The sequence below is a fragment of the Salvelinus namaycush genome, chromosome 41, assembly GCF_016432855.1.
Source record: "Salvelinus namaycush isolate Seneca chromosome 41, SaNama_1.0, whole genome shotgun sequence".
Taxonomy (NCBI): domain Eukaryota; kingdom Metazoa; phylum Chordata; class Actinopteri; order Salmoniformes; family Salmonidae; genus Salvelinus; species Salvelinus namaycush.
The window spans coordinates 13900309-13922731 of NC_052347.1; the positions used below are offsets into that span (position 1 = coordinate 13900309).

The 22423-nt window shown below is 45.4% G+C and overlaps 1 protein-coding gene across 2 annotated transcripts in view; it reads right to left on the bottom strand.

Moving 5' to 3' along the window:
• LOC120033910 (netrin-1-like) overlaps positions 1-22423 on the bottom strand; it is a 49185-nt gene that overhangs the window by 4739 nt on the left and 22023 nt on the right. For both annotated transcript variants that reach the window (XM_038980301.1, XM_038980299.1), the window contains exons 3-6: positions 14432-14620; positions 9209-9358; positions 7987-8040; positions 3708-3782 (exon numbers count right to left, since the gene is read on the bottom strand). In XM_038980301.1, the coding sequence (XP_038836229.1) occupies positions 3708-3782; positions 7987-8040; positions 9209-9358; positions 14432-14620 (468 nt within the window). The remainder of the gene's footprint in view (positions 1-3707; positions 3783-7986; positions 8041-9208; positions 9359-14431; positions 14621-22423) is intronic.

The following is a 22423-nucleotide window of genomic DNA, read 5'->3' on the forward strand; positions in this document are numbered from 1 at the left end:
GGGAGGGAGTGAGAGGAAGAGGGAGGGAGTGAGAGGAAGAGGGAGAGAGAGGAAGAGGGAGAAAGAGAGGGGTTTAATAACACAATGGCAGCCAAGCCTCCCGCTGGGTCCCCTCTCTGAGCAGTGTGCTGGGGCTTGACCCACACACCGCCGACAAGGGGGCTATAATCAAATTAGAGCGTGTTTAATTTCAATACTGAGGCCCCTGTCCCATCTGGTTATCAGCTGAGTGACTGATCTGGGCCCTGCTGCCCCCAGGGTGAGCTCACAGGGACTGCCGGGTGACGGGGTTGTGTGACCCTTCCTTTCACCACTGGCCCTGAACGTCTGCAAAAGCTCTTTGATTCATTGTCCTCCCCGCTGGAGGGGTGTCAGCCCAGAATATAACCCTTTGTGGCTGCCGTCGCCGTAGCTACGGCCGCGATGGAAAACAAAAATGAATAAACACAACATATTTCTTTCTCTCCGGGGTGGCAATCCGTCAGCGTCGGCCTAATTTACCACCTGTTTGCGCCCTGTGGAATGCTCCGAGCCGGCAGAGTGCACCACTGTGTTTAAACAGGGGGCCTCTTCCCGCGACCCCGGGAGGCCCGCAGCGCCACTCACACAGGGGGGTCGTGGCCCCAAAGAACAGAGACACTGTGAACCCCACAAAGGCCCAGGGACAGCCCTGAGAAATGAATTAGATTGAGGCAGAGAAAAAGCCCCCTGAGGAATGGTCTCTCCATACAGCCCCAGCTCAGCCACAGGAGAATCATCTGCACTCTGTTTTGATGAACTCTTTAAAAACCAAGCTTCTGCTTTTCATGAATCAGTCTTGTGATTTATAGATTCGTCCGTTCTTTTCATGGATGACTAGCAAGACTAAATTAATGAAAATATGGATTCTGATGGCTGTTCAGTTTTCTGGTGAACTGAAACAAGGAGCTCACATTATTGTCTCTCTCTGTGTTGCACAATATTGATTGAGAAAAGAAGAACATTTGGCCATTTATGCATTGAAACGTTGTTAAAAGTCTCTGATGTATCGCTCTGTTTGATTGATGAACTATGATTGATGATCTGGCTTTTGGACATGTGACAGATATGAAGGGGAACAGTGTGGCCAATGCAGCTGGATGTGTTTCATTAGAGAGAACACTGAGCTAAGTCTTAAATGGATAGTTCACAAAAAAAAAAAAAAACTGACAGTGGTTTCCTTACCCTGTAAGCAGTCTATTAACAAGGTATCACAGCAATCCATGCTTTGGTTTAGTTGACTTGACTTGAATGGGATTTATGCCACAAATGCTAAAACATTATCATGTGAACAGTGAAAGTAGAAAACAGTGCCAGGGAAATTACATCAAAGCATGGATTGTAGTCATTCCTTGTCAATAGACTGCTTACAGGGTAAGGAAACCAATGTGTCATTTTGTAATATGGGTGAACTATCCCCAAACCCTGATTATAGCAGATACGGTCTTGTATGAACAAATCTATTCTATCAATCAAAGGCTTAACAATTTGAACACCAATTTAATGGGTATAACTACAGAGGAATTGGTGACCAAAATATTCAATATGATATAGGCCTACTGTACAGTTAGGTTTCATGCCAGGAGTCTAAGAGATCTTGCATTGTCTTTTATAAAGGAAACTTATGTGGGTATTTGGCTATAGGGAGTACGATCTGTTCTCAAATGCTGGCAGAGTGCTGGACGTGCCTCAGGGTTTGTGCTGCTGCTGCTGCTGCGGTTGGGGAGATTTGTACGGTGGTTAGCAGACATGAATCTGCTGATAGGAGATCTGCACCATAATACTACTGTGATTAATGGAATGGAAAACCCTCAGAGGCGAGGGAATCATTCTCCATATGGAGATATGGAGGCTACACGGTGGGACAGCACAATGAAACACTATATAGGAGGCCTATGATATGATCCATGGACTGTTCCTACTGCTACTACTGTCTCTCTTACATTACCCCCCACCTTCTCATTCTTTTTGCTCTGTTTTTAGATCTAGTGGTGCTGTTTTTTGGTGCTGATTCAGAATATAATGATACAAGTCCAGCATCATCAATCATCAAACTCAAATGTCCTTTTAGCTTCAAGTTACAGAAGTTATTTCATTTGTGAAACCGTTCTAAAAAAGCAAGCTATGTAATACCTGTATTTGGCTTGAACATGAATGTTTTCATATTATTCACTTACTGTAACGCTGTGATATCTACAGTGCATGTAATGGCACATTTGATCACAAGTATTTCAGATGCAGATGAACTCCTGTGGAGTCATTGATGACAGAGTATATTTGTTGTGAGATTTGGCTAATTGTATTAATATGGGGCTTGCTGACAATTCCTAAGGGCCAGCTCCGAGCCAGAGCCTCATGCTCCCAGGGTGCACCAGCCTCTCACCATGGAGCAATAAAACTGGACCCCACTGAGGCTGGCGGCTGAGAGGGGCCAGGGTGAGCAGGTCCACAGGGCTTAGAGGGAGGTGGAAGGGGAGAGGAAATTGTCCGCTAGCTGTAATTGAGAGGGACTGTGAGAGGACGCAGTGGGAGCTTGTTCTGCAGCCCTCTGAAGCTCAGAGCCCTCTCTTTATGAGGTACAACTCCCCTAAGACACACACACACATCCGTCAAGGTGGGACAACAAATCCAAATAGTTCCAGCTAAAGCCTGGCAGAGCGGAGCTTTGCAGCTCTCCAAACCAACAGGGGGGCTGGCTCGTCCCACAACCTATCTCTGAAGACAGTTTCAGCTGGAGTGGAGGAACTGATATGAGCTCAAGATGTAGAGGTAAGAGTTGAATATTCCCTTTGTTTCTCTGCCCAGACACTGATGCCACTGATCTCTATCTTTGGTGATAAAAGAAGAGGCCCTGCGGTGACGATGCCCCCAGCAAACACTCTTCTCTCTGTCCAGCTCCCCCCACCTCCAGTGAATCTCACATAGTAATGAGTGTATGTCAGTGCAGGGATGTTAGGATATGTTAGACATAGGTTTTGTGTGGCTAGTTTACAGATGATAGATAATAATATGTATATGTTTTCCATGCTAACTAATCAAAGTGTAAGTAGACTGGATTTATTTATTTTATTTTATTGCACCTTTATTTAACCAGGTAGGCTAGTTGAGAACAAGTTCTCATTTACAACTGCGACCTGGCCAAGATAAAGCATAGCAGTCCGACACATACAACAACACAGAGTTACACATGGAATAAACAAACATACAGTCAATAATACAGTAGACAAAAAGGAAAACAAAAAGTCTATATACAGTGAGTGCAAATGAGGCAAGATAAGGGAGTTAAAGCAATAAATAGGCCATGGTGGTAATTACAATATAGCAATTAAACACTGGAATGGTAGATGAAGACACATCTGGATACATCTGTTAATGTGCTTTACACCGTCATTGCCCAAACACAGTCGAAAGCTCTCTGGTTTTGTAACACAACCTTCAAGAAATATATATATATTTTTAATTCCATTATTTCCCAGAAAGCAGCACTCCTCAGTCTAATACTGGCTGGCCTGTCCATCAGCGGGGTCCCCTGGGCTCAGTTCCGAGACCCTTTGATGCAATGAATCCTGGGAGCATGAATAAGCCACAGAGAGGGGCTTGGGAGTGGGCATGCCTGTGATTAATAAATACATCTGACCCTTGACTGCTGGCCGACGCCTGGGCATATAATTCCTGCACAGTGGACTCACCATAGTCTTTCTTGCAGTACTTCTTCATGTTGATCTTCAGCTTGCCCTTGGATGCCTTGCAGTGAGAATCACAGTCTGTGGAAGCGAGTGAAATAATGGGTGGATTAGGTTACAGCACAGCCAACATAACACAAACATCTAGATTTGAATTATTCTCTCTCTCCCATGGTTTATGGACTGACCTCAATTATGTTATCTAATAAATGCCTTTTAGGTACATCCAAGGGTCTACACTCTACCCCCACCGTAAGGGATTGAAAGCTTACATCTATTGCCAGGCCATTTTAGTGTACTTATGGTACACTGTCTCATGTTATGCTGTTATGGTGTCCCTGTGGAGCTGGTGGAGGCTTAAGGCTTCCGCATGCTTCGGTTCGGCTGGCGCCTAGTAGGCGAACCGAACGAGTGTGCTCACATACTCCATTATAAGACCTTCGCTTGAAAAATGAGAAAAAACGGCAATAGTACTGTTTGTCCATCTTGAGGCGCCGTAGCCAGTATACACTTCCTCAAAATAGTTTGAATAAATCTAAGATAACTCAAGAAATCTGTCATTCATTTTGACGTTTTTGCAGAAAAGATCTGAGTCACACAATTTTACATCTAACTAAGATGTTCGGTTTAGTATTTCTCAAGTGAACAAAATGTGCATGAAAATGAATCATCTATCGTTGAATGTCGACAAACACTTAATTGAAGAATCCCTATTGTTGACCAATGACCAACGAAGGGGCGTAGACTTCGGCTACTGTCACGCCCTGACCATAGAGAGCCTTTTTATTCTCTATTTTGGTTAGGTCGGGGTGTGACTAGGGTGGGTAATCTAGGTTGTTTTATTTCTATGTTGGCTTGGTACGTTCCCAATCAGAGGCAGCTGTTTATCGTTGTCTCTGATTGGGGATCATATTTAGGCAGCCATTTCCCCACTGTGTTTTGTGGGATCTTGTTTATATGTAGTTGCCTGTGAGCACGCCATAGCTTCACGTGTCGTTTGCTCTTTATTGTTTTTTGTGGGGTTCACTTCTAATAAAATGTCGAACCGATTCCACGCTGCGCTTTGGTCTGAATGTTATTACGACGATTGTGACAGCTACTGAACTTGCAATAGCCTCGAGAAAAAATGTGGTGTGCACGAACAGCCGGAATAAAAACCTTGCCGAAGACCAAAACAAACAAAAACATCACAAAATGTCATAAGACACTGAGTGCACAAAAACTGATTGAAGTGGATTTAACAGGTGACATCAATTAAGGATCGTAGCTTTCACCTGGATTCAACTGGTCAGACTATGGTTTTGTACACTCAGTATATACGCAAAAACTGTTCGGAACAGTTTAGGATGGGAAGCATGCGGACGCCTTTACACATATCCTATTGTCAGCTCACTCCCACTCTCTCCCTCCAACCTCTCCACACAGAATCTCTAGCCTGTCAGAATCCTGGCATCCATTGTGTCAGCACTCAGGGTTGGGAAGGTCACTCACAAAAGGAGGTCACTGAGGGAAATTAGCTAGTAGCCTCACAAAAATTAGCAGGGGCCTAAACAGTATCCAACCCACTTGAGGCAAGAAAGAGAATACTCTCACTTTGGCCGGGGCCAATCTCTCTGTGGCCGATCTCTCTGTGACCTCTGAGAGGAGCCTGTTACAAACCAGTGGCCAGAAAGAGCTCATAGTTATGATTAATTGCTTTCGGGTCTGGTGCTATCCCTTTGACACCAGGCTGTGTTGACCTGGGCTCGCAGGCGTGCCAAGAGGCTTTATCGATGTCCGTCGACCGTCGTGTTGTCAGGGTGCCAGGCACCTTTTGTAATGGGGGAGATGGGGCTGGGACGAGAGGCCAAACAGAAAATGGAAATCGTTTGTTCCCACTTTTCCACTGACTGGCACAAATTGGAACCAGAACATCTCCTGGTTTTGCTCCCCCTCCCAGTGTAATAAGCCCCATGCTCTTTTATGGGGGAGGGGGCTGGTCGGCCAGGGGGAAAGGGGGAGCAGTTAGGAAAGAGGGGACCTTTCAGCTTGCCTGAATATGGACAAACTTCATTATTTCTTCCAGCCCTCTGTCCAGTCCTCCCCTTTCTTTCCCTTTATACTCTGTGTGAATGAGGTTGCCCGGGTAACAGCGGAGCGAGAAAAAAACGCACTCCCCCCAAAAAGGCGGATTGGGGCGGAGGCAGGGGGATGGGGAGAGAGTGCATGTATGTGGAGAAAACATTTCTAGTGAAACGCCTGCCAGCTTTCGGGCTGGTGTAGAAATGAAAAAGTGAAGGGAAATCCCAAAGTAAAATAATTTGACGAGTCCATATCGACCACGCCTGATTTCCATTTAAATGTGGCTAGGGCGGGGGCCCATTTGTCTCCCCCTGGCCCCTGGAGGCCTTCATCGTACCTCCCTTTGATAGCTGGCATTGCCCATTAGCCCAGCAGCACAATCCCAGGACTGGCCATCACACCCACAGCTCTCATTAAGGCCCCGGCCCCCGCTGGGAGGACAAACGTCCCCTTTGTGTGGCCTCTCTAGCGGGGCCACCACCATTCTCTAGGGTCCCTGGGGACCACACCACTCTTAATTTGGAGGGTGGTGTCTGTGTGGGGTTCCTGACAAGACTCCAAACCCCATTGCAGCTGGTCGCCAACGTATGTAGCAGGTTGGCCATTCAGCTCAGTGAAATATGTGGAGCCACACTGTTAGTCCCATGTTAATGATCAAAAGTGACAGAACCTATATGTTTTACATGCATGGCAATTTAAAGGAATACTTCGGGATTTGGGCAATGAGGCCCTTTTTCTACTTCCCCAGAGTCAAATGATGTCTCTGTGTCCAGTAAGAAGGAAGTTAGAGGCAGTTTCGCGAGCCAATGCTAACTAGCATTAGAGCAATGACTGTAAGTCTATGGGAATCTGCTGGCATGCTAGTATCCATTTAAGTAGAAGTTGGACCAAAAACAAGTTGGCTTAGGCAACAGGTTTTAGAGACCAATACTTTGCTCCAGGTCTCTCTTTTTCTCCTCATACGCATGCCAGGGGATCTACCTCACAAGCTTGGACTGAGCAGTGACTGAAAGTATGAGCTAAATGTTACAGTGGTATGTCATTTCAAATCAGTGTTGCACTATAGCACGCAGACGCAGAGCTGTGCATTTCAACAATAGGGTTGTAAATAAGTGAGCAAGGGAAGGGTTCTCTTCCCTCTCAGCGCAGCGAGAGATGATTGGAAAACAAACTGGTGCAAATGAGGCATGCAATCAGATTATGGGCTGGAGGCAGAGTGGGAATACATAATGGGAGGCCGGGGAGAGAGAGCTGACCAAAAACCTGGATTTAACATCTCCTGACACATAGACATCCACTTAAATACTGCAATTATGGAAGGTGACCCTTAAAATACTACAATGTTGAAGGTGGCCCTTAAAATACTACAATTATGAAGGTGGTCCTTAAAATACTGCAATTATGAAGGTGACCGTTAAAATACTACAATTATGAAGGTGGTCCTTAAAATACTACAATTATGAAGGTGGCCCTTAAAATACTACAATTATGAAGGTGACCCTTAAAATACTACAATTATGGAAGGTGATCCTTAAAATACTACAATTATGAAGGTGGTCCTTAAAATACTACAATTATGAAGGTGGCCCTTAAAATACTACAATTATGAAGGTGACCCTTAAAATACTACAATTATGAAGGTGACCCTTAAAATACTACAATTATGAAGGTGACCCTTAAAATACTGCAATTATGGAAGGTGACCCTTAAAATACTGCAATTATGAAGGTGGCCCTTAAAATACTACAATTATGAAGGTGACCTTTAAAATACTGCAATTATGAAAGTGACCCTTAAAATACTACAATTATGAAGGTGGCCCTTAAAATACTACAATTATGAAGGTGGCCCTTAAAATACTACAATTATGAAGGTGGCCCTTAAAATACTGCAATTATGAAGGTGACCCTTAAAATACTGCAATTATGAAGGTGACCCTTAAAATACTACAATTATGAAGGTGGCCTTTAAAATACTACAATTATGAAGGTGACCCTTAAAATACTACAATTATGAAGGTGACCCTTAAAATACTACAATTATGAAGGTGACCCTTAAAATACTACAATTATGAAGGTGGCCCTGAACCCAAAATATAAAAAATAGAAACTGTGGAATGATATGAATTGTGCTCGTACTAAAATACAATACATTTGTTATGTTATGCTTTAGTAATTGCCATACCCTGTGGATACCACATGGCTCAGCAGTGTCACAAACTCACCTAAGGGCTCTTCAGAGCTGGTATAGGTGGAGGTGGGCGATGCAACTGGAATCTCTGCAACAGAGAAACCACACCACAAATATAATGACATTTCACATCACTACTCAGTTTGACAGCTTCATATGTGGAAAAAAGAGCAAAGTTGTTAGAACGTCTTAGTTCAATTTCCTGCTCGCCTTCCTTGGGGCTTAAATGAACCTCAGAGCATTGGTGATATACTCTCAGGTATTCCTTAATAGGTTGTCATGTTATTGATTGCTGATTAGGACACAGAGATTGTGCTTGGAATACACATTAATAGCCAGTTTCCCATTTGAGTTTCACTCTCTTGTATTCGTGGCATGCTGTATTGTAAGGTACAGAAAGCCAGGGCCCCTGGCCTTGTTAAAATTGAAGTTGTCAGGAAGTTTGATATAACACAAATGTAATATTAAGCTATTAAACCTAAAACATATTAGCTCGAAAATATACAAGAAACCAAATATTTTTTGCTCAATTTTCAAGACCCCCATTTCCTCCATCTTTTTTACACTACATTTGTTACTTTCCCAACGAAATGAAGGAAATCATATTCCAGTGGGTTCACAGATTGATTTTATCGCTGTGGATCCTGGCCAAGCACACTGATTCCTTTTCCACAATGGCTTTGTTGAATTTCCAAATACAATTTTATCGGAAATGTCACCAATTGACACGGCTATATAAATGGTGGCCAATTGTAAATGTCTATGTGTCCCAGCCATCCGAGTCATCTTATCTGGTCATGCCAGCTGTGTTGGCGGTGCTAGCCACCCATTAGCCTATCTTGTGTATGAGGTGTCGTTTATCGCCGAGAGGCTGGAATCTGTGGGCTGCTGATACTGCCAATAAACATATCAGTCATCATTACCCTGGACTGGCTGGGTGGATTTACAGGGAGATGGGCTGTTAACAGTGCTACGACTCACAAGGCCATGTTAGCCTAGACATTATGCCCTGTTTACTTAAGCTCTGGTCTAACTGTAAAATATCCATCCAAAGAAATAAAGGAACAGGGGGAAATAACAAAATGAAAAGAACTCTTGAATTCCTGCATAACAAGCATGGGGTTTTGGTGCGATAGAGTACTTGTCAGCGACTACTCCTATTGATGGGGCCAGTGTTGTTACTAGCTGGGCTTTGGTTGGGCTGACTTGTGTGGTCTGTCTGAGGACATTTCTCTTAGTACTGAGGCAAGTCATACTTATGCAGGGGGCGATAGGAGAGCGGCTCTGCTGGTAGCCCTTGGCACAGCGGTTGCAGGTAATGCCGGTCACGCCGTCCTTGCAGGGACACTGGCCAGTGGTTTGGTTGCAGGTCTTGCCGGCTGCGCCAACTGGATGACAATCACACGCTGTCAGGAGGAAAGAGCAGAAGAAAACATAGATGAGATGAGATGACATCAACAAAATGTAGATGAAATCTGTTAGGTCTTCACTAGTATTGGTTTAAAACCAATTAGGCATAAGGCATCCTTTTCAATTCACTGCCTCTCGTTCCTCCAATGTTGACTCTCTGAACTTCAAAGTAAGCTTTGAACAAGCTTAAAGTGACTCACAGGCCACCACAGATGGGGACTGGGACCTCAAACAAGTTACAATTACTCCCTTTTTCCTTAATGATTGTAGGCCTTGCCATCAGGCATGAGTATTGAGGAACAGTATATTACATTATCAAATAATATCACATTTAGAATTCACTGCACAGTTCCTCTGCCTGGTCTGTTAGCACTTTGAGACTGTGTGTGTGTGTGTGTGTGTGTGTGTGTGTGTGTGTGTGTGTGTGTGTGTGTGTGTGTGTGTGTGTGTGTGTGTGTGTGTGTGTGTGTGTGTGTGTGTGTGTGTGTGTGTGTGTGTGTGCGTGCGTGCGTGCGTGCGTGCGTGCGTGCGTGCGTGCGTGCGTGCGTGAGCCGTGTGTGTGAGCCGTGTGTGACCAGTCTTTGTGTTCTCTCTGTGGAGCGTTGTGATCCACGGCGGGCAGAGCAGAGCCTGTGCACCTCTCAGATTGAGTTTACAATCTAAAGCTTTTTGGCAAAGAGCTCCTCGCAAATATATCCTGAATAATGTTCCCCATTAATGGGAGAGTGGAACACACTTCAAAGCCGTCTGTTTAAGTTGTTAGTCGGGAGGATCGCACATTAAATGTGAGAATTTAGTTTTGTGCATGTGCTCTGCCAAACATTTACCATAAAGCCTGTGTTTGAAGTGGAAGCCCAGCTCTCTCCATTAGAGTTGTATGTGTTTTATGTAGCTGAAGAGTCATTTGAAAATAGCTTTAAGTGGTCCAACAGAGGCTGAAGTTGGGTGTTATTAGCTGGGATTCAATGGGTTTCATGAATATTAGAAGTCACTTGTTAAATAAAAAAACTAAAACTTTTCTGTCCTCTTTCTACTCAATTTGCAGTATAAGTACATTTTGTCAAGTTTGTTTGACACATTTTATTGAGGTATAATAAAATCAGCATACAATAATCCTGCCAAAAAAACAAAAAATGAATGAAAAGTTGTTTCTAATCAAATCCTCCATCTTTACCAGCCAGAATGTTATTGTGGTTCTTACGTCAGGAATACAATAAATATGCCCATTAATTTAGAAACAGGATTCTAAACTGTACGGTACATGGACTGAAACTGTAGGCTTGCTCTTGCTTTCTGTTGATTTCATGGGCATTATCTTCTAAAGCATTTCCAAATTACTTTTTAATGCAGGGTGGGACCAAAACAAAAAACATGAGGTCACTCTTGTCCCTCCCGATGGCATGTGGGTAACATCCATGTGTATTCTAAAGATGTGTGTCTATTTCTTAAGGGGTTATAAGGGATTGTATTTGAAAGCCACATTAAAATAACTGTTGTTTTTGTATTACTTTATATTAGTTCTAGAGATGCCACTAACCACACATCACAATAGAGATGCACCACTGCGTCTCCACTCACTCCATCCGCCACCATCTAGTCCTCTTCCTCTGAGCTCAAACCACTGCATTGTGCTCTTAATGTTCTGAGTCCTACACTGGGAACCAACTGGAAACATTCATTCATTTCCCTGTGCGTGTATGTAGCTGCCTGCGGTGTGGAGGTAAAGAGTTGCTGAGAGTTTGAGGGGGAGTGTAATTCAGTGGACTGTGTGGCTGCTCCACTGCTGTGGGCTCCCTGGGCCTGGTGAAAGGCTTATACGGCGGAGCGGATGAGAGGACTGGGAATAAAACAAACCGTTAGAGCTGGGGGCCGCCGGGGGCCGCGCTGTGCTCCGAGAGCCGTGTTTACACTGCGCTTGATGAGGGATGAAGTCGTTAATCTGGGAAATAAAACATGAGGCATTCCACAACGCTGGTGTTTCGGCCTTTATGGCGGAGGGGTCTATTTTGTAATCTCCACCTTTCAGAGAGTGGTGATCCTCCATTTTGGGGGTTCAGGTTGAAGAATGAAAGCAGACTTCCTCCTGGCTGTGTTGGCACAGCATTGTGTTTCTTGTCCAAAAACAGCAGAGTGAGATGGTTGGCTGAGTTGAACAATAAATACCATGGGCCCTAACTGATGTCACAAAGCGCTGAGTTTGTCACCTGAGGAGAGCGCAGCAATCATGCTGTTTGGGTTTGATCCCAGAGTATGGAGCAGAGTAAATGTTGGGGCAGAGCTGGAAGCCTTCAGGTTACTGATACAGCCCTCTAGAAAGCCTAAGACAGGTTGCTGTATGTGGTTAGCTCATTAGGGAAGGAGAGAACCTCTGTAACACTAACCTGCCCATAGCTTCATCCTCTGCCCGCCCCTGACTGCATCCCAAATATAGACTGTAAAAATGTTTGGGCTGGCAGCGTGCAGTGAAACAATGATGCTCCCAACTATTAGTCACTTTCGAGAAGTGCAAAAGATCCATGAAATGGGATAAGAACAACAGCACAACATGAACTACATTTGCCCTGAACTCCAATTAGGTGTGAACTCTGACAGCCACCACTGTGAAACGACCCCAAAACACTCTGGGTAAGTGGCTGAGTTTTATACATGATGGTGGACTGTGTTGATACTTTCACTCCGTGAGACTTGGAATAGTCAGTATGAGTTAAGAGTGAAGGTCCCTTGTGGTCTGCAGTAGGAAATGTAATATGTTGCAGTTCCTGTGACTAATTGGTGGTGGACCAGGCTGAAGGGCACTGGAGAATAGGTACTCCGAGAACCCACTCTGAGCCAATAGGAATGCAGCCAAGGCTGTGGTTGGAGACCACAATATGCGGGTCTGCACAGAGTCACTCACTTGTCACTGAAGCGCAAGCTGGTCCCAGTGTAATACAGCACATTGAGATGTTGTAATCGGACCGGAAAACAAACGACTTGAAACAATATTCTGTCTTTCATACAAGGAGGATATTACACTCTTAGAAAAAAAGGTGCTACTGTATCTAGAACATGAAACGATTTTTCGGCTGTCCCCATAGGAGAACCCTTTCAAGAACGCTTTTTGGTTCCAGGTAGAACCCTTTCCACAGAGGGTTCTACCTGTAACCAGAAAGGGTTCTCCTATCGGGACAGCCGAATAACTCTTTTTTTCTAAGAGTGTAGGATATAATATATATATATAATATTGTTGTATTATAACTCTTTGGAAAGACTAGAAGCCATCCAGTTCAGGGTAATGTGTGATGTTGGTGGATCTGATGCTGAGGTGAAATGGTTGGCTTGTTCAGGGTAATGTGTGATGTTGGTGGATCTGATGCTGAGGTGAAATGGTTGGCTTGTTCAGGGTAATGTGTGATGTTGGTGGATCTGATGCTGAGGTGAAATGGTTGGCTTGTTCAGGGTAATGTGTGATGTTGGTGGATCTGATGCTGAGGTGAAATGGTTGGCTTGTTCAGGGTAATGTGTGATGTTGGTGGATCTGATGCTGAGGTGAAATGGTTGGCTTGTTCAGGGTAATGTGTGATGTTGGTGGATCTGATGCTGAGGTGAAATGGTTGGCTTGTTCAGGGTAATGTGTGATGTTGGTGGATCTGATGCTGAGGTGAAATGGTTGGCTTGTTCAGGGTAATGTGTGATGTTGGTGGATCTGATGCTGAGGTGAAATGGTTGGCTTGTTCAGGGTAATGTGTGATGTTGGTGGATCTGATGCTGAGGTAAAATGGTTGGCTTGTTCAGGGTAATGTGTGATGTTGGTGGATCTGATGCTGAGGTGAAATGGTTGGCTTGTTCAGGGTAATGTGTGATGTTGGTGGATCTGATGCTGAGGTGAAATGGTTGGCTTGTTCAGGGTAATGTGTGATGTTGGTGGATCTGATGCTGAGGTGAAATGGTTGGCTTGTTCAGGGTAATGTGTGATGTTGGTGGATCTGATGCTGAGGTGAAATGGTTGGCTTGTTCAAAGAGACTGTTTGAATCAACTCCTGCACTCCTGAATTCCATGGCAGACCTCACTTCTATTGTTAGCCACTCATCTTTTTTCCCCAGAGAAATCCTTTGAGTTCTCCACCTCCCCCGTTCACAGAAATGTAGGGCGATTCATCATAGCTCTCCAAGTTAAGCAAATAAAGGCTAATAAAATGTGGTCACTAGGGACCGAGTGTTGGGATCCTCCCCTGCTTTAGTGATAAAGGTACTCCAACTACATTGTTTCATAGGCTCTGTCCACAGAAATGCTGTTATTACTGTAACCTGTAACCTCTATTTGAGAGAGAGAACGTATGACTTGGACAAGGAACAGAGGTAGAAGTTAAAGCATTTGAGGTAAATGCGCAAAATATGCTTTTTATTAATCCACTCACTCAAACCTGCCTCAGCTTGTGCTGGTGTTTGTGTGATTGCATGTGTGTCTGTGTGTGCGTGCACGTGTGTGTGTATGCATGTGTGTGTGGACGCGTGTGTGTGCGCGTGTAAGTGTGTGTGAGTGACAGGTGCTTGTTTGCTCAGTGCCTCAGAGCCTGGCTTCTCTCCCCACGGTGCAGGGAGACAGAGGGAGTGAAGCTTTTCTCTCCTCACACACTAATCCTGAACAGCATGGACTCAAACCTGACTTATGTGCTCACACCTGTGAGTGTGTGTGTGTGGGGATGGGGAATGATAGCAAGATCTGTTTCCACTCAACTGTACAGCGGATCAGCTCACACATCACTCAGTTTGTTTTGCTTGTGTTGTCATGGAAATCCCAATAGACTCCAAATAGCAGAGTCACACAGGTCAGCAACACTCACACTGGCACAGGTGGGAGCTTTTGTCTTTACAACTATCTTTCACCTGTCTCACATAATAATAAATAGTAGTGAAGTAGTGGAAAGTTATACGCAATAAAGTTATCAAAAGATTGTTGTTCAACTTGTTTTCCAACAACATACGTCAAGAAAGTCCAAAACTGAAGCAGAAAATCAACTAGCGTGAGGTTTGGGTGTCATGCCATTTTGAGCAGCCCACCCAGCAGACGCCCAGCCCAGGTACTGTACCTTTGCAGGCCCTCCTGTGGGAGATGGCCTTGGACATGTCCCGGAAGAAGCCCTCCTTGCAGTAGTGGCAGTGGCGTCCGGCCGTGTTGTGGCGGCAGTTGAGACAGACTCCGCCGCTCCTCCGCCCAGACAGCTTGTACAGCTCCATGTTGAAACGACAGCGCCGGGCGTGCAGGTTACAGTGGCAGGCTGCAGAAAGATAGAGAGAGGGGGAGAGAAAGAGAGGCAAGGGGGAGAATAACACAGAGGTCAGTGCATTCGCATGCTTTTTACACAGGTGTTGAGTAATGAAGACTTTGGCCTCCTGAACCTCAACACTCAACACAAAAAAACTCCCACCATGCAACCTTGCAGTTCAGCTAGTCTAGTGCTTCATAAGACGGAACTGAAAACTGATGAACTCAGCAATTTCATTCACATGTTGTACAGTATATCATAGTAGGGTGTTGACCACGTTACTTTCCGATTTCCAAAAGTCTAGTGGAGGGGAACCAAATAACAGCTAGTGAACTGTAGTGTATGGAGACCCTGAGAAAGTTACTGTTACTTTAATGACATCAGTGGGTCAAAGTCCTCTGGTCAGACATGTCATTTGAAGACAATGAGTTATGAAAACAGATGGATTGGCCAGGCTGTGAGCGATCCAGTTTCTAAGAGTAAAATGGTGTGGTCCGACTCCACGCTCTCCTTTCCCCTCCACCTGCTTATAGATTTGACCTCTGACCCCTAGTGACGTCAGGAGAGAGATTTCCTTTCCCACAGATCTCGCAGCCTTTACTAACTCTCTTAGTTGTTTTATTGTCATAACATTATGAGGGATAACTTCCCAATTAAATCGGGTGAGTCATTCATCAGTTCATCAGTTCTCTCTGTGTGTTAGAGCCAGGGTGGACATTACACCTCTGCTCTAGTGATATTCTCTTCCAAAGCACTGTGAAAGAACTTCAATGTTTTGGCTTGCATTTGAGCTTTTCTGTTTTAGTCTCATCCAGGCACGTACTGCTGTGATAGGGCTGGAGGAGGAGAAGCCCACATGGTTTCTTATTTGTGGATAATCTCTCCATCAGTGCACCCTGCCTTAAGGTTATAGCCACAAGATCTGAGCAATAAGGGCACATATGCTACACGTTCATCAGCGCTCCCAATCACGTACCAACCAACTCACACCTGCCATTGGGGACCAGAGTTGCCAGGTGGGTGGGATTCAGAGCCGCTTCCTCTAAATTGGGGCTTAAACGCACACAGTCACACACAAACCGAGGTGTTTGGCAGCTGTCATGGGCTTATCGCACCTCAAACCCCAGGGCCGATCAGCACACTCAGAGCACACCAGACCCCCGGAGCTTTGAAGCGTGCTCCCTCCCTCCTTCTCTATCCCCCCTCCCTTCCCTCTCTTTCCCCCTTTCTCTTTACCGACTTCTTATCCCAGATGTGATCTCCACTTTGGGTGGACGTGTGAGTACAAATGTAATGGGATTTTTTATGAATGGGAAATGGAATGGAATGCTCTTAGTTTTCTAATCAGAGGAAAACATCCTACAGATAAATGCCCAAATAAAGGAAACACCAACATAAAGTGTCAATTAGCCGCCAGAACAGATAGATATTCTACAAGTGTCTGGAACTCTATTGGAGGGATGCTACACTATTCTTCCACCAGAAATTCCACCCTTTGGTGTTTTGTTGACGGTGGTGGAAAACGCATCTCAGGCGCCGCTCCAGAATCGCCCATAAGTGTTCAATTGGGTTGAGATCTGGTGACTGAGACACACAAACACACACACACACCCTTTAAACCCCCTATGCTACTTTGAGACCCCTCTTTTAAAGTCACTGAGCTTTCTTCTTCTAGCTATGGTAACCAAAATAATGGGTAAGTGGTCATTTTAAACATGAGCATGAGACGTTAATTGCTTAATTAACTCAGGAACCACACCTGTGTGGAAGCACCTGCTTTCAATATACTTTGTATCCCTCATTTACTCAAGTGTTTCCTTTATTTTGGCAGTTACCTGTATGCTGGTACTGTAACCTTAATCTTCCCATTGAGCCAGATGAAAGTTGAGAGATAAGAAATACCAGGTAAGTATCTGGGCACATGCATTCTGCATGCAATATAGGCCAAATCTCCTATTACTTAGACAAGCAGCACGTCTTTGTGCGGTCTGTGTGTGACCCACTGTGTGTGGTGTCGTTGTGGTGTCTATGTGTGTGAGAGAATGTCTGCATCATGTGATTAATAAGCGTTATCTCCTTGGCTTTCCCCAGCCTCTCCTAATGAGCGCTGTGCTATCTCATACACACTTCCCTGGCCAGCTCTCCAATCACTCCGCTAACTGTCCCTCAGTTCCAAGGCCTCAAGTACTGATAAGCTATATTTAGACCAGCAGGCCCAAAATATCCCTCACAGCATCTATCACACACACTGTTGTGTTTACAACTGGGAAGCCTGACAACAAAACAACAAGTGAAGAAAAACAAAATCTCCCTAGTTTTCAATATGTGTTCAATAAGAACGTACATTTTGTCCAATTACGGGAGGAAATGTGATTTCTGTAGTTTCACATCGATAATAGAGGTCGTAACAGTGGCTACATACCTGGCAGTGTAGCCTACACGTAGGGCCTTTTTGTTGTTATTTGAAGCACTGTAGAACATACTTAGAGGTACACCATTTCAATCTATTTATTTTCAAGTGTTGTAATACTGCACAGTGAGACGCTGACATGATGAATCATCCCACAGTTTCCTCTAGGTGGATTAATATTCTGTGTTCTGCGAGAGAATCTCAAGGCCATACATGCCCTGTATTGATAGCAGGTTCTGGATTGTTGCAGGGACTCAGCACCTCCCTGCCACAGACACACATAACCTACCTGTCACCAGGTGTCTGATGTTAACCAAACACTCTGTGTACACGGCTGCCTGTGTTCCTAGGCCGCAGACAGAGGAGTTGTGTGATTTGTATTGAGAGGAATGCTTCGCTTGTTCAAGGATGAAGAGGAAAGGAATTCCAGTGAATTATTGTTTATCCGGGATCAATTAGTCCCTCAGTCAGTGAAGGCCCATAATGATAGTGGCCCATATTATGAGAGGATGATGTGTGCCAAGCCAAACAAGCCTCTCATCCTCACCCTGTCAGTGATCTGAGGAAAATACAACATCAGTGCTCTGAGCAGGTTCATATGCTTGTCACATTCTCTCCGAGGTATCCAAATCAAATCAAACTTTATTTGTCACATGCGCCGAAAACAACAAGTGTAGACCTTACCGTGAAATGCTTACTTACAAGCCCTTAACCAACAGTGCAGTTCAAGAAAGAGTTAAGAAAATATTTACTAAATAATCTAAAGTAAAAAATTTGAAAAAGTAACACAATAAAATAACAACAACGAGGCTATATACAGGGGGTACCAGTACCGAGTCAGTGTGCGGGGGTACAGGTTAGTTGAAGTAATTTGTACATGTAGGTAGGGGTGAAGTGACTATGCATAGATAATAAACAGCGAGTAGCAGCAGTGTACAAAACAAATGGAGGGGGGGGGGGGGGGGGGGGGTCATTGTAAATAGTCCAGAAGCCATTTGATCAATTGTTCAGCAGTCTTATGACTTGGGTGTAGAAGCTATTAAGGAGTCTTTTGGTCCTAGACTTGGTGCTCCGGTACCACTTGCCGTGTGGTAGCAGAGAAAACAGTCTATGACTTGGGTGACTGCAGTCTATGATAATTAATGTGGGCTTTCCTCTGACACCGCCTATTATACAGATCCTGGATGGCAGGAAGCTTGGCCCCAGTGATGTACTGGGCTGTATGTACTACCCTCTGTAGCTCCTTACGGTCAGATGCCGAGCAGTTGCCTTACCAGGCGGTGATGCAACCGGTCAGGATGCTCTCGATGGTGCAGCTGAAGAACTGTTTGAGGATCTGGGGACCCATGCCAAATCTTTTCAGTCTCCTACGGGGGAATAGGTTTTGTCGTGCCCTCTTCACCACTGTCTTGGTGTGTTTGGACCATGATAGTTTGTTGGTGATGTGGACACCAAGGAACTTGAAACTCTCGACCCGCTCCACTACAGCCCCGTCGATGTTAATGGGGGCCTGTTCGGCCTGCCTTTTCCTGTAGTTCACGATCAGCTCCTTTGTCTTGCTCACATTGAGGGAGAGGTTGTTGTCCTGGCACCACACTGCCAGTTCTCTGACCTCCTCCCTATAGGCTGTCTCATCGTTGTCGGTGATCAGGCCTACCACTGTTGTGTCGTCAGCAAACTTAATGATGGTGTTGGAGTTGTGTTTGGCCATGCAGTCGTGGGTGAACAGGGAGTACAGGAGGGGACAAAGTACACACCCCTGAGGGGCCCCAGTGTTGAGGTTCAGCGTGGCAGACGTATTGTTGTCTATCCTTACCACCTGGGGGCGGCCTGTCAGGAAGTCCAGGATCCAGTTGCAGAGGGAGGTGTTTAATCCCAGGGTCCTTAGCTTAGTGATGAACTTTGTGGGCACTATGGTCTTGAATGCTGAGCTGTAGTCAATGAACAGCATTCTCACATAGGTGTTCCTTTTGTCTAGGAATGCCGTATTTCCATGACAACACTTGATTTTAATAGGTTGATATTTCTGAGCGCTGGGTTTGGCTGTGCATCAGGTCTAACTGTGAGTGTCTACCACATTGGTTACTGTAAACCACCCGGTGCAGTGGCTGTGCATCACGTCTAACTGTGAGTGTCTACCACATTGGTTACTGTAAACCACCTGGTGCAGTGGCTGTGCATCAGGTCTAACTGTGAGAGACTCCCACATTGGTTACTGTAAACCACCCGGTGCAGTGGCTGTGCATCAGGTCTAACTGTGAGTGTCTACCACATTGGTTACTGTAAACCACCCAGTGCAGTGGCTGTGCATCAGGTCTAACTGTGAGTGTCTACCACATTGGTTACTGTAAACCACCCGGTGCAGTGGCTGTGCATCAGGTCTAACTGTGAGAGACTCCCACATTGGTTACTGTAAACCTCCCGGTGTGGTGGCTGTGCATCAGGTCGAATTGTGAGAAACTACCACATTGGTTACTGTAAACCTCCAGGGGGTGGCTAAGCGTCAGGTCGAATTGTGAGAAACTACCACATTGGTTACTGTAAACCTCCCGGTGCGGTGGCTGTGCATCAGGTCGAATTATGAGAGACTCCCACATTGGTTACTGTAAACCTCCCGGTGTGGTGGCTGGGCATCAGGTCTAACTGTGAGAAACTACCACATTGGTTACTGTAAACCTCCCGGTGCGGTGGCTATGCATCAGGTCTAACTGTGAGAAACTACCACATTGGTTACTGTAAACCTCCCGGTGTGGTGGCTGGGCATCAGGTCTAACTGTGAGAGACTCCCACATTGGTTACTGTAAACCTCCCGGTGCGGTGGCTGGGCATCAGGTCTAACTGTGAGAGACTCCCACATTGGTTACTGTAAACCTCCCGGTGCGGTGGCTGGGCATCAGGTCTAACTGTGAGAGACTCCCACATTGGTTACTGTAAACCTCCCGGTGCGGTGGCTGGGCATCAGGTCTAACTGTGAGAGACTCCCACATTGGTTACTGTAAACCTCCAGGGGGTGGCTAAGCGTCAGGTCGAATTGTGAGAAACTACCACATTGGTTACTGTAAACCTCCCGGTGCGGTGGCTGTGCATCAGGTCGAATTATGAGAGACTCCCACATTGGTTACTGTAAACCTCCCGGTGTGGTGGCTGGGCATCAGGTCTAACTGTGAGAAACTACCACATTGGTTACTGTAAACCTCCCGGTGCGGTGGCTATGCATCAGGTCTAACTGTGAGAAACTACCACATTGGTTACTGTAAACCTCCCGGTGCGGTGGCTGGGCATCAGGTCTAACTGTGAGAGACTCCCACATTGGTTACTGTAAACCTCCCGGTGCGGTGGCTGGGCATCAGGTCTAACTGTGAGAGACTCCCACATTGGTTACTGTAAACCTCCCGGTGCGGTGGCTGGGCATCAGGTCTAACTGTGAGAGACTCCCACATTGGTTACTGTAAACCTCCCGGTGCGGTGGCTGGGCATCAGGTCTAACTGTGAGAGACTCCCACATTGGTTACTGTAAACCTCCCGGTGCGGTGGCTGGGCATCAGGTCTAACTGTGAGAGACTCCCACATTGGTTACTGTAAACCTCCCGGTGCGGTGGCTGGGCATCAGGTCTAACTGTGAGAGACTCCCACATTGGTTACTGTAAACCTCCCGGTGCGGTGGCTGGGCATCAGGTCTAACTGTGAGAGACTCCCACATTGGTTACTGTAAACCTCCCGGTGCGGTGGCTGGGCATCAGGTCTAACTGTGAGAGACTCCCACATTGGTTACTGTAAACCTCCCGGTGCGGTGGCTGGGCATCAGGTCTAACTGTGAGAGACTCCCACATTGGTTACTGTAAACCTCCCGGTGCGGTGGCTGGGCATCAGGTCTAACTGTGAGAGACTCCCACATTGGTTACTGTAAACCTCCCGGTGCGGTGGCTGGGCATCAGGTCTAACTGTGATAGACTCCCACATTGGTTACTGTAAACCTCCCGGTGCGGTGGCTGGGCATCAGGTCTAACTGTGAGAGACTCCCACATTGGTTACTGTAAACCTCCCGGTGCGGTGGCTGGGCATCAGGTCTAACTGTGAGAGACTCCCACATTGGTTACTGTAAACCTCCCGGTGCGGTGGCTGGGCATCAGGTCTAACTGTGAGAGACTCCCACATTGGTTACTGTAAACCTCCCGGTGCGGTGGCTGGGCATCAGGTCTAACTGTGAGAGACTCCCACATTGGTTACTGTAAACCTCCCGGTGCGGTGGCTGGGCATCAGGTCTAACTGTGAGAGACTACAACATTGGTTACTGTAAACCTCCCGGTGCGGTGGCTGGGCATCAGGACTAACTGTGAGAGTCTACAACATTGGTTACTGTAAACCTCCCGGTGCAGTGGCTGTGCATCAGGTCTAACTGTGAGAGACTACAGACTCAGAGATTGAAGTCTTGTTTATTGAAGTCTTGTTTGGCCACGCCCTCAGGAACCTAGTGATTTCCCAATTAGAATAGGTGTATACTTTGCACATGTTTATAGGACATTTTATGAGCTATGCAGTTTGTTAAACAGCATTTGTTTCAATGTGCTGGTAAAACAAATCCTGGCATCATGTGAAGTTAACGGTTTTAGTTGAAATTAGAGAAAAATAAACTTGTGACATTTCATTCAAAGTGCTTGTTACAGAGCCTACATGATGCCTGCATAATACTTGCATAACACATGCGTGGTGTGTGGGTGAAGCTTCAGAAAATGAGTCACAATTATTCATTAACATTCATAAAGCACTTATGAAATCAAAGTGTTCCCACTCATTCCCCCATAAATATCCAAATCGCAATGTAATATATGAAGTCATAGTTAAGTCAAGTAACTATTTAACTTAATCAATAAAAATGACAAGTGACTAATAGCATGCCTGACTTATGAAAGCATAATGAATCAATCGTTATGTTTTATTAAGGATGAGAACCTATGGTGTTACAGTATATCGGCATCAATGTGAGGGACATGAAAGTCACTATTTGGCTCATTAAGAATTATAGCAAAAGCTTTAAGTGGATGATACAATATGTTGCCATCACAACCGACTGAAAATCACTCCTACATTACTCTTATGAAGTTCTAATACATCATTGTCATAAATATCTGGTTTAATAGAGAAACGCATATATTATACATTTTGGTGCCAAAAACATGCAAAAATCAGCAGACATGCCTCGAAACACTACTTGTAATTTGCCTCCATTTCTTTGGGCCAAGGGATTTGTCACAGAATTAAGATCCAACTGTGCATTTGGTCTGTTGATACATACTGCATGACTTTAATGGTACAAACGCCCCTGGATGTCTTCTGTGGGGCACTCCCGTTAGATCAGTCACCCTTATGCTCTTAACTTCATGCCCCAGACATACTCAACATTTTCC